At 46.7% G+C, this 13014-nt stretch overlaps 1 protein-coding gene across 1 annotated transcript in view; it reads right to left on the bottom strand.

Moving 5' to 3' along the window:
- SLC12A7 (solute carrier family 12 member 7) overlaps positions 1 to 12709 on the bottom strand; it is a 952187-nt gene extending 939478 nt beyond the window's left edge. The window contains exon 1 of the mRNA XM_063922663.1: positions 12372 to 12709. Coding sequence (XP_063778733.1) covers positions 12372 to 12567 — 196 coding nt within the window. The 5' untranslated portion in view covers positions 12568 to 12709. The remainder of the gene's footprint in view (positions 1 to 12371) is intronic.
- Positions 12710 to 13014: the final 305 nt, after the last annotated feature.

The following is a 13014-nucleotide window of genomic DNA, read 5'->3' as shown; positions in this document are numbered from 1 at the left end:
AGTCATCTTGAGAGGAGGACACATAGATGCGGAGGAAGGACTCCAAGTCCTGATTCACCCTCTCAGTTTGACCATTGGTCTGAGGATGGTAAGCCGTGGAAAACTTTAGCTTGACTTGGAGGACTTGACATAAACTTCGCCAGAATTTGGCTGTGAATTGAACTCCTCGATCTGAGATAATTTCTTCTGGAAGACCGTGGAGTCGAAAGATCTCTTGTATGAATACTTGAGCCAACTTGGAAGCTGACGGAAGACCGGTGAGAGGAATGAAGTGTGCCATCTTGGTGAACCGGTCAACTACCACCCAGATGGTATTCAACTTGTTGCACATGGGCAAATCTGTAATAAAATCCATCGACAAATGGGTCCATGGTCGACGGGGAACAGATAGTGGAACCAGTTGCCCCGCAGGCGACTGGCGGGATACTTTATGTTGAGCACACTTTGGGCAAGATGCAATAAACTCCAAAACGTCCTTTTTCAGAGTTGGCCACCAATAGGACCTAGAGATAAACTCCAGGGTTTTTTGGATACCTGTATGTCCGGCAAAGCGGGAAGCATGGGCCCAATGCAAGAGCTTCTTCCTTAGTGTCGGCTTCACAAAACTTTTCCCTGATGGGGGCGTAGAGTCCATCCCTACCGTGGAGAATGCCAACGGATTTATAATAGGATGCTTGTCTGAAGACTCTGACTCATTTTCTTGCTCCCATGAGCGGGAAAGGGCATCGGCCTTGCGATTCTGAGAGCCCGGACAGAACTGGAGTTTAAAGTCGAACCTGGAAAAGAAAAGTGCCCATCTGGCCTGACGAGGGTTGAGACATTGTGCGCCTTTCAGATATAGAAGGTTCTTGTGGTCTGTAAGGATGGTGATAGAATGAGAAGCTCCCTCCAACAGATATCTCCACTCCTCTAGAGCGAGCTTGATGGCTAGCAACTCCTGGTCGCCAATGGCATAGTTGCGCTCCGCTGGGGAGAACTTCCGTGAGAAGAAACTGCAAGGATGTAAATGGCCATCTTTAGCCCTCTGAGATAACACCGCTCCTACTCCAACGGAGGAGGCATCCACCTCTAAGATGAAAGGAGAGTCGATGTCAGGCTGTTTCAGGACAGGCGCAGAGATGAACCTCTGTTTTAAAAGATGAAAAGCTTGCATGGCTTCTTCAGACCACTTGGACGGGTTAGCACCCTTCTTGGTGAAAGCAGTAATAGGCGCCACAATGGTGGAAAAGTCTCGTATAAACTTTCGGTAATAATTGGCGAACCCTAAGAACCTCTGGACCCCTTTGAGGGTTAAGGGTAACGGCCAATTCTGGATTGCTTGTAGTTTCTCAGGATCCATCTCTAGTCCGGAACCGGACACAATGTACCCTAGAAACGGAATGGAGTTGACTTCAAAGACGCATTTCTCTAATTTGCAATAGAGATGATTGACACGGAGACGGGACAGAACCTCCTTTACCCAAAAACGATGTTCCTCTAAATTGTTGGCAAAAATGAGGATATCATCTAGATAGACCACGACATGACGGTATAGAATGTCTCTGAAGATCTCATTGACGAAATGCTGGAAGACAGCTGGAGCATTGCTCAATCCGAAGGGCATGACGAGGTACTCATAATGTCCGTCACGGGTGTTAAAGGCGGTCTTCCACTCGTCACCCTCACGGATCCGGATGAGATTGTATGCACCTCTCAAGTCCAGCTTTGTAAAGATGGTAGCTCCGCTAACTCTGTCAAAGAGCTCAGTAATCAGGGGTAAAGGATAACGGTTCTTGATGGTAATGTCGTTCAAACCTCTGTAGTCGATGCACGGCCGCAGACCACCATCTTTCTTTTTTACAAAAAAGAAGCCTGCGCCGGCTGGAGAAGAAGAAGGTCGAATGAACCCCTTTGCTAGGTTCTCTTTAATGTATTCCTCCATAGAATGCGTCTCAGGCAGAGACAACGGATAAGTTCGGCCTCGAGGTGGAACCTTCCCTGGAACGAGATCAATCGGGCAGTCCCATTCTCTATGAGGAGGAAGGATATCAGCAGAAGCTTTACTGAACACATCCGTGAAATCTTGATATGGAGGAGGTGGAACATCAGACGACCTGGGGGAGGAAGAACAGACAGGCAACACTTTAAACAAACATGTCTCAGCACAGGAGGGACCCCATGCCAGAATTTGCGTAGTCGTCCAATCAATTGTAGGATTGTGAAGACGGAGCCATGGAAGGCCCAGGACCACAGGATGTGTGGCTCTTGGAATCACTAAAAGTGAAATAAGTTCGGAATGAAGAACTCCCACTCTCAGACGAACTGGTAGAGTCCTTAGAGCAATAACAGTATCAAAAATTTTACTGCCATCCACGGCAGTTAAGGAAAAGGAGGAAGGAAGTCTCTCGGTGGGTAGGGACCACCGTTTAACATAGGCTTCAGTAATAAAGTTCCCAGCTGCTCCGGAATCAAGGAGGGCAATGACGTTCCGATAACGTTGAGCAACTGGAAGCGAGACTGGGAGATTACAATCATGAGGAGATGGAGAGGAGACCATTACTCCTAGCCGGCCCTCTCCTGGGCGAGCTAGGGTTTGGAGTTTTCCCGGACGTTCGGGACAGGCATTGATGGTGTGAGACGGAGCTGCACAGTAAAGACAAAGAGACTCAGAGAGACGTCTTCGGCGCTCAGCAGGAGTTAAACGGGAACGGCCAATTTGCATGGGTTCATCTTTAGTTGGTGACAGTTGGCGAGGAGGAGGAGCAGAAGATTTTGGAGCAGATGATCTTCCACACTCAATTGCTCTCTCTCTGAAACGTAAGTCAACTTTCGTACAAAGTGAGATTAGCTCATCTAACTTGGAGGGTAAGTCTCTGGTAGCTAACTCATCTTTAATACGCTCGGATAAACCATGCCAGAATGCAGCATACAGGGCCTCGTCGTTCCATGCCAGTTCAGATGCCAGGATCTGGAACTGTATAAGATATTGTCCTACAGTACGTGATCCCTGGCGTAAACGGAGAATCTCAGACGAAGCTGAAGTTACCCGGCCTGGCTCGTCGAAGATGCGCCTGAATGTTGACACGAATGCAGTGTAAGAAGATAGCAGGGTGTCGGACCTCTCCCATAACGGTGATGCCCAGTCAAGGGCGGAGCCACTGAGAAGAGAGATGATGTAGGCAATATTTGTACGGTCACTGGGAAAATTGCCAGGTTGTAGCTCAAACTGAATCTCACACTGGTTGAGAAATCCCCTGCAGAATCTTGGAGATCCGTCAAATTTTGCTGGCGTTGGAAGATGAAGACGTGGAGCAGAAACGGGTAAGGTGGGTGGGGTTATAGTTGGAGTCACTGTGGTTGACGCCCCAGATGCGTCTGATCCACGGAGAGTTGTCTGAATCCCATCCAGCCGAGTAGAGAGATCCTGGAGACAGCGGATGATGTGGCCCTGTGCAGCCTCCTGATGTTCAAGTCGGGCTGCCAGTTCTTGCATCGGCCTGGCCGCTTGATCCTGGTCTCCGGCTGGATTCATTAGGTCAGTGCTTACTGTCACAACTGAGGGCCTGAGCTGACGGAAGGCAGCCTCAGTTGTAGGGGCTGAGATGTACCGGAACCTGGGAGGTTGTATCAGACCCCTGGACATGTAAGTAACATGAAGAGAAACCGCCCGAAGGCGTGACCACGACAACTTGAGTAAAAGTCAATGATATTTATTTATGACAAACTCCATGCATCACAGTAGCAGTAAAAAGTAACATAAAAATCAGCAGAGAAATAATAATACAGTTCCTGGGTACTACAGGGTGGCAGGGGCCACAGAGCTCTGGTGGTATGAGACAGTTCTTATTATCTGCAAGTTGGAAAGTCCTTACCAGGCTCAACTGTAGCAATGAGGAAAGCCCAGGGTCGTACCAGCTGGTGTTCCAGGGAAAGCTGGACTGCTGTAGATAAAATGCTGCTGTGGGTACTGGTTAGAACCAGACAGGTGTTGGCACGGAGTGGATACTGGCTGGAACCAGTTAAATAATAAATAAAGCTTGAGAGCGATGCAATGTAGATGAAATGTAGAATTTGAGAGCGGAGAAATAATAATACCGGTGGAGAGTGGTAAACTGCAGAAAGGACACCGGCCCTTTAAGAGAAGCTGTACACTGCTGGAAGCTGAGCTGGAAGCAGGTGATGTTGTAGCTAGAAACAGGTGAGTCCAGAACGGATCGGAGAGTCAGGCTACACCGCAGATGGAATGCTGGTGCGGGTCTCTATAGCAGAAGTCTGGAGACAGGAGCTGGAACCTGGAAGACATTCACAGAAGAGAGACAAACTGGAACTAGGTTTGACAACCAAAGCACTGACGCCTTCCTTGCTCAGGCACAACCTATTTATACCTGCAGCAAGGAAGGCATTGGCTAGGCAATTATGCAAATTAATAATACTGACAACGGATTGGTAGGAAAGATCAGCTGACAGAATCCAAGATGGCTGCGCCCATGCAGACACTTGGAGGGAAGTTTGGATTGTAATCCATGTGGTCTGGAAAACAGTAATGGCGGCGCCGGCCACCGGAGACAGGAGACGTCAGGCTGACAGATGCACATCCGACCACGCGGACACAGCGGAGGCCGCGGCTGACGTAATCGCCACTCTGAATGCAGAAGCTCAGGGACGGCGGCGGAGGCCGCGGGAGACGCCATGCCAGATGTATAAGGCGTTACTGTGACTGCGTCCAGAGAGACAGGAGAGGATGCGGGAATGTGCACATCAGGATAACAGATGGGATCCGGTCCTGGAGCGCTGAGCCAGCCTTAGGAGGCATCTGATAGGTAAGAAATGGCGTCCAGATACCCGGATCGTGACAGTAGGTAACGATTTGACGTGTAGAAGTATCTCGCTAATCTCCTTATTAGGAGATGAATCCTGTGTGGAAGGGGAGCCTCCAGCGCTAGACATATTTCTTGGAGAATTGGAGGGGGTTAATGTATCAGGCGTCGGATGGCTAGAGGGAGAATCCGTCACTGTAGGGGATTTTAGAAACAGGCGAAGGTCAGAAGTTGGTCCCTTTGGATGTAACAGTGTCCCTTCCGGCTTAGTTTTTGATTTTCTATTTCTTACCATAGGACTGGTTAAGGTAGTGCCGCATCAACAGACCGATTCAAAAGTAGAGTAGAGATTGCGCAATTGTATAGAATATCATATGAGGAAAGGAAGTTGTCGGCATACACTGCCCCCCCCCCCCCCTCCCGTGGCTCAGGTCATCACCATCAGTAAAGTTGGAGCACGATGGTAGGCAGAGAATGGATCATCGCACAAGGAGAGGAATAAACACCCCTTGTATAGATGATGCCTCCAGCTAGGGATTGTGCGACAGGGAAGTTATACAGATGATGCTTGCAGTATATAGTATCGGCATCTATTTGCAGGAATACGGGGGAAAAGAGCTTTGGCTCCCGAAAGTAATGTAGGCTGCTCGACAGGATGTGGCATATGTGGGAGGAGAGAGACGCCTCTCCGGCTATTTGAGCACCCACCCCGGAGGTATCCCTGTGGGGAAAGTGAATGGAAAACACAGCGTTGTGTGTGGGAGCTGCTGGTGAAATAACTCCTCAAGCTAAAATTAATAAGAGCAGCCAGAGCGATATAATGGTGGTAAAAATGCCTCTCAATAACCCCTACGGCCAGAAATAAAAGAAAAAACAGTGCTGCACCACTTCCTGGCTTAGAGACATGCAGTATGGGCATGCTGCCCTTATTCAAGATGGCGCCCCCAGCCTCCAATACAGGGCATCAGTGGTCGAAGTACCTGGAGCCCGCAAGGTACGGGCTGATCCGTTGAGACAGCTTGCGGCAGGAGGAAGGTCGGGTGCGCAGCGTCACTGGTCCCAGACTCGTCACCGGCTCAGCCGTGCCATATAGCCGGTCTCCGCTCCGGGTGCCGCAGCCAAGGGAACTCCTAGTCGGGTCAGTCAGGCGAGCGGCAGACGCAGGGACAGTAGGGGAGAGGAGGAAGATCCGTCGCTGCCCGCAGACCACGAGCGCCTCACTTCCGGTCCAGGGGTTGCGGAGAAATCGAGCCCCCCCGCTCCAGTCAGGGAGGTAGGCAGCAACCCGCACAGGTGCAGGAGGCACCCGCCAGCTCCGCAGATCACTCCACCGGACACAAGAGCAATTTAGGGGTCCAATACAGGTCGTCTTGTGCAGATAGCAGCAGAAATCGGGCAATTTCAGTGTGTCCCAGGCAGGAGCTCTAACACTGCCCAACTGCCTGGATCCGCTGCTAAGCCACGCCCCCCAGCAGTGGAAATTTTAAACTAATGATAATACCAAAAGGTACACATTATACATTTTTTCCCGAAGCTGGACAATTTGTTTGATTGTTTTCGGTTTGGGCCAATGTGTGTGTTTTTTCCTGTGGGGACTAAAGTTTTATTTTTGTCTTGTGCAATGTTTTTCATCTGCGCTTACATCTGAGTTGCCTTGTTTATACAAGTACAGCGATGGTGTTCAAACACATGCATCAAAAGGTGTATTAGCGATGTGTTGGGCATTCCTGTGTGGCTACAGGGGGTTGACTAATCAGACGCAGACAAAATGTAGTATGGGCATTTTGCTGAAAGTGGTTATGCATAGAGACGTTGAATTGCTCACACTGGAGTCCATACTGAGATAGATGATAGGGCTGGTGAAAGTTACAATAGTGCGACCGATAGTGGCATCTAAAGACGCACAAAGCATGATTGCAGCATCTGCAGACACTGAAAGTGGGCATCTCGGTCCTCGCATATTTGGATGTACACCAGGGAAGGGCACTGTAGCGTCAATAGCATGAAGTCACAGACGCAACAGCAGCAGAAGATGCAAGAAAGGCTGCAACTGCTACCAACTCATAATCAGACCCTATGAGAAGGATTCCCACCCCCTTAACAGACTACACCCCCACAACAGACCTCACCTCCATTAGGGCTGTTTCCATAAATTTCCTGGGCTGGTTTTCCATCCCAATCGCTCCTGTATTAATGTAATAGGCAGCACATCCACTGGATCAGATGATATATCGTTCAATTCGGCGCATATGGTGCAGTGTGTATGCCCAATATGCATGGGCCCATGGTCACTAGGGACATAGTAGTGTTCGTGCTGCACATCAAACCGGATGATACCGGTAGCGTCCTGTAGTATGCTAATGAAGAACGTAACATGATCGTTCCGACCTTCATTTAGTCACCCCAGTGTGTACAAGCAATCCGGGCTGATGGGGATTCGTTCTAATGTTGTAACGAATCTCCGTCGCTCCAGTGAGTAACATAGAAACATAGAATTTGACGGCAACCACTTGGTCTATCTAGTCTGCCCCCTTTTTTTTATCCTTTAGGTAATCTCAACCCTTTTTGAACCTTAATTGTTTGTAAGGATATTCATATGCCTATCCCAAGCATGTTTAAATTGCTCTACAGTCTTAGCCTCTACCACCTCTGATGGGAGGCTATTCCACTTATCCACTACTCTTTCTGTGAAGTCATTTTTCCTTATATTTCCCCTGAACCTGACTCCCTCCAGTTTCAGTGTATGTCCTCGAGTTCTAATACTTCTCTTCCTTTGAAGAATGTTTCCCTTTGTTAAGACTGGTATATTTGAAAGTTTCTATCATGTCCCCCTTTCCCTTCTCTCCTCCAAACTATACATGTTAAGATCTTTTAGCCTTTCCGGGTAAGTTTTGTGATGTAGGCCATGCACAATTTTAGTTGCCCTTCTTTGTACACTCTCTAATGTACTTATATCCTTCTGGAGATATGGGGGTATATTCAATTGATGTCGAAAGCTGCCGTTTTTCGAAAAGATGGCAGTTTTCGACTTTTTTAGGTCGGAAGGGGTTCCAACCTATTCAATATATTCGACAAGTCGAGGAATTCGACTTGTCGAAAAGCACGTGGATCGGCGGAATAGCTGCCGATCCACGTGCTTTTGTCGAAAGTTTTGGCCCCCTTTTCGACCATCTCAGTCCAACATAAAAAAATGTCGGACTGAGATGTGGGACCCAGAGGAGGAGAGAGGGGGAGCCGCAGGGAGACGGGGGACAGCGCTGCAGCAGGATGTCTCACAGCCTCGCCGCTCACGGCAGTGTCCACCCGGCTACAGCAAGTGAGGTCACACTCGCTGGAGCCGGGTGGACACTGTCTTGAGGTCGGGCGGCTGTGTGACATCCCCCTGTAGTGCTGATCTCCTCCGTTTGCCCGCCGGCTGTCCCCGCTGGTCTCTCCCCCCCCCCCCCCTCTCCTCCTCTGGGTCCCTCATCTCAATTCGACTTTTTAAAAGTCGAATTGAGATGAGATTGAATAGGGGTTGTCGGATCCATTCCGACAAATGCATGTCGGAATGGATCCGACCCTAATTGAATATACCCCATGGTCTCCAGAACTGGAAACAGTATTCCAGATGGGGCCGTACCAATGACCTATACAGTGGCATTATTACTTCTTTTTTCCTGCTATTGATTCCTCGCCCCTTTGCAACCAAGCATCTGACTTGCCTTTCTCATTGCTTTCCTGCATTGGCTTCCTGCCTTTAAGTCACTTTAAATAGTGAGTCCTAGATCCCTTTCCTCCTCCGTAGTTTCCATATTTAGCCTTTGGGTTTTTGAGACCCAAGTGCATGATTTTGCATTTTTTATCATTAAACTGTAGTTGCCACGTTCTACGGTTTAATGAGTACCCAGCTTAAAAAAGTTAAGGCTAGGTACACACTGTCCGATGACTATCAGATGTGACATCGGGCAAGATTTCCCCCCGCAAATGATATCATTCGTACACACTGAACAGTATCGTTTACTATATCATCAGTGATGGCACTCGGGCACATCCAGTCTTGTACAACATCTTTAGAATTCAAGGTAAAAACTAAAGATATTCTACATCGCTAATGACCTGCGGGAGCGCGCATTGTTAACAATATACTGAATACACACTTGACGATGTGAATGAGCTATCATCTATTCCGCCGGATCGTATGATATATCGGGTGCATATGCATTTTTGTTTTTTTTAAATTGTATGCCTATGTATTTAAAATATAATAAAGATGTGTTCAAGAACATAGAAAAAAGGAAAAAAAAGACAAAAAACATTAACAGTATGAACTACACATAGGGGTATATTTACTAAGCTCCTAATTTTGACCGATTTGGTGTTTTTTCTTCAAAGTTTCATCTCGGGAATTTACTAAACTAAAATCTCGGCAGTGATGAGGGCATTTGTATTTTTTTGGAAGTCAAAGAAAAAAAAAATACGAATGAATACACCATCGGTCAAATGCGCCTGTTATTTTATACAACTCGGTAATTTACTAAAAATTGTAATTCACAAACACTGCCGGCAATAGCCAAACACTGCCGTGAAAAAATACAAATCGTAAAAAAAAACAGTTTTAAAATAGACCTGCTTTTTTTTACCGAGGGTCGGTCCACTTCTCCATGTAGAATCCACGGGGTACCTGTGAATAAAATTATACTCACACAATCCAATGTAGATCGGTCCTCTTCTACTTGTAATCCACGTACTTGACAAAAAAACAAACCGAAAATCCCGAACCACGCACTGAAAGGGGCCCCATGTTTACACATGGGACCCCTTTCCCCGACTGCCGGGACCCCCCGTGACTCCTGTCAAAGAGGGTCCCTTCAGCCAATCAGGGAGCGCCACGTCGTGGCACTCTCCTGATTGGCTGTGCGCTCCTGAGCTGTCAGTCAGGCTGCGCACGGCAAAGATACAATGTAGCGCATAGGCGCTCCATTGTATCCAATGGTGGGAACTTTGCGGTCAGCGGTTGAGGTTACTCGTGGTCAACCGCTGACCGCAAAGTTCCCACCATTGGATACAATGGAGCGCCTATGCGCTACGTTGTATCTCTGCCGTGTGCAGCCTGACTGACAGCTCAGGAGGGCACAGCCAATCCGGAGAGTGCCACGACGTGGCGCTCCCTGATTGGCTGAAGGGACCCTCTTTGACAGGAGTCACGGGGGTCCCGGCAGTCGGGGAAAGGGGTCTCATGTGTAAACATGGGGCCCCTTTCAGTGCGTGGTTCGGGATTTTTTTTTTTGCCAAGTACGTGGATTACAAGTAGAAGAGGACCGATCTACACTGGATTGTGTGAGTATAATTTTATTCACAGGTACCCCGTGGATTCTACATGGAGAAGTGGACCGACCCTCGTGTGAACATAGGTATGTATGTATGTATGTATGTATCTATGTATGTATGTATGTAGGTGTGCATGTATGTAATAAAGTTTTACTATCACGGTGTGTGTGTTCTGTGTTTTGTTGGGTATTTTTTTGTAGTAGTACTACAGGTACCAGCGGGCCCGTTTTTCCACCGCATGCTGGTACTTGTGGTTCTCCAAGTACCAGCTTGCGGGGGAGGCCTGCTGGGACTTGTAGTACTGCTACAAAAAACAATATTCTTTTTTTTACACTTGGCTATTAGCCCCCCATCCGCCGCCCTTGGATGGGGGGGGGACAGCCTTGGGCTTCACCCCTGGCCCTTGGGTGGCTGGAGGGGGGACCCCTTGATTTAAGGGGTCCCCACTCCTCCAGGGTACCCCGACCAGGGGTGACTAGTTAGTGATTTAATGCCATGGCCGCAGGGACCTATATAAAAGTGTCCCCCGGCTGTGGCATTATCTCTCTGACTAGTGGAGCCCGGTTCTGGTGTTAAAAACACGGGGGACCCCTACGCTTTTTGTCCCCCGTATTTTTCGCACCAGGACCAGGCGCAGAGTCCGGTGCTGGTTGATCAAATATGGGGGAACCCCTGTCAATTTTTTTCCCATATTTTTTCAACCAGGACCAGGTCAAAGAGCCCGAGGTTGGTTTTGCTTAGGATGGGGGATCCCACGCATTTTTTTTCTAGATTTTTAACACTTTAATTTTTTTTTTAAAGGTGCACAATGAAGCCCTGAACGGATCTCACAGATCCGGCCGAGATTCATTGTGTTAATGTCGGCAGTGTTTTACTATTCACTCCCGTAAAACACTGGCCAAAATTACGAATGACATCGACATCGGAAAAAACGAAAATGCAGAATACGACAGCATAGTAAATGTGGCGTAAAACATTCAAAAAGTTGCAAATTCACACATTCGATGTCATTCGTGTTTGAACTTCAACCTCATTCAGAAAAATACGAATTTTAGTAAATATACCCCATTGAGACTAATTATTCCAGTGTACCCAACACTGCTTGTACTAGATGAGTGAAACTACCCTGGACATGAGTTGTTAAATAATTTTGAACATTGCAATTTCTGTCCTAGAGATACAGTAATAAGAGCGACAAAACCGGACATACTATATTACTGTATGTATTATCATAAGCAACAAGAGTTACAAGTATGACATATCTATTTGTTTGCTGAACTTCTATAACACTTATCTCACAGTAACTGTCAGAGAAAGAAACAGAAGTCTTCATGAGATACTCCGTTCATTAGACCTGTGAGGCTGTAAGTAACCTCCAACACACAAGTGTAGTGTAGAGATGTTTAGTATGCTGTTGTGAAGAGAAACATATAAACAGATTTGTCAAGACCAGGCTGAAGTTAACTTCTTATTCGGCAAGCTTCGTTTTGTCAAGGACGCTAATGCACAAGAAGAGTATTGAATGTTTTAAATCTTCATTTTACTGACATACAATGTTAAAGAAGTGATACACGTCACTTTCCACAAAAACTACTAGGCAAAAGTATAATCAAAATATTAAACACGAGTCTGATGAGACTACTTTATAAAAAAAAAAAAAAAAAAAACACAAAAATACCATAGATGAAAATTAATAATTATAAAACCAATAATAATGACATTTAAAACGGAGCACCATCAGTGCATGAACATGAATCCCCACTACTTTCCCCAACGAATGGATATTGATTTAGCGGTCAGTAAATGTTAACAACAGGATATGTTGTCATTGGATTCCCCACACCTCTCCAGGCACAATGACTTGGAAGCCTGTCATTTCTAATCTCCTCATCAGGCTATTAATAATGAGGGTGAGGGAGCTACAAGTTGTTCTACCAGACGGCTAAATAAGGTAATCATCTACTAGTCGCTATAATGCAGACTTTTCATCAGTTTGCAAAACTTTACCAGTATTAAAGACAATTCCAGTAAAAAAAAAAAAGAGTCAGCTACAGTACAGTATATACAATATACGTAACACGTAAATCACACTAATATAGCACAAGTACACAGAACTGGACACTGACTACCGCTACAGCCTTATTACATATTAGCAGTGCGAGACTACAAGACTCATTTTAATAACGAACAGTTGCTTTCTAGCAGTGATCTATACACTTAACGTTCCTTTTCACCCAAGTGATAAGATAATGATGCTGTACTCGCCATATTTGTTGGGCTCCCTGGAATACTCCAATATCGGTACAGCTATAGAATCCCAAGTCTCAGCCTCAGTCAGTGAGAGATTCGTCTGGTTCTCTGGGTCTTCCTGAGCGCCACAGAGCTTCTCAGCCTCCTCTGCCCTCTCGGCCGCTTCCCCGGAGGCAGAGAGAGCCGGTGTAACCACAAAGCGAATAGACATGAAGGTGGATTAATGCAGAGCCGCCGAGTACAATGCCACTGTCTGGAACGAGACTTAAGTGTGCAGATGGTGAGATATAATAACCTCCTGGGGAGAAACAATGTACTCCCAGAGCGGTTGCTATCTTCCACCCTGATAATCTAGCTCTATCCATGCACCATGTGCAATGAAATGGGCGGTCTAGTGTGAAGACTCCTCCTTGTAGAATATATAATAAGCGTTGAAGACTACTGTTATGATTTTCATGTTCATATTTATTTTATTTACAAATATGGTGTGAGTTGTGTGACAGCAAAATGCAAGCTACAAATAGTTGTCTATAAAACAAATGAGAATTATAAAGCAAATCAAGATTATGGGGCTCATTTATCAATAATGTGATTTATTATTAGAGCCCAAAACCGCCTTACAGTATGTGATTATACCACCAGCATAGCTCAACCTGCA

This window comes from Pseudophryne corroboree, chromosome 5, assembly GCF_028390025.1.
Source record: "Pseudophryne corroboree isolate aPseCor3 chromosome 5, aPseCor3.hap2, whole genome shotgun sequence".
NCBI lineage: Eukaryota > Metazoa > Chordata > Amphibia > Anura > Myobatrachidae > Pseudophryne > Pseudophryne corroboree.
Note: the sequence above shows the minus strand (reverse complement) of the source record. Positions and strands in the feature narration are given on the sequence as shown.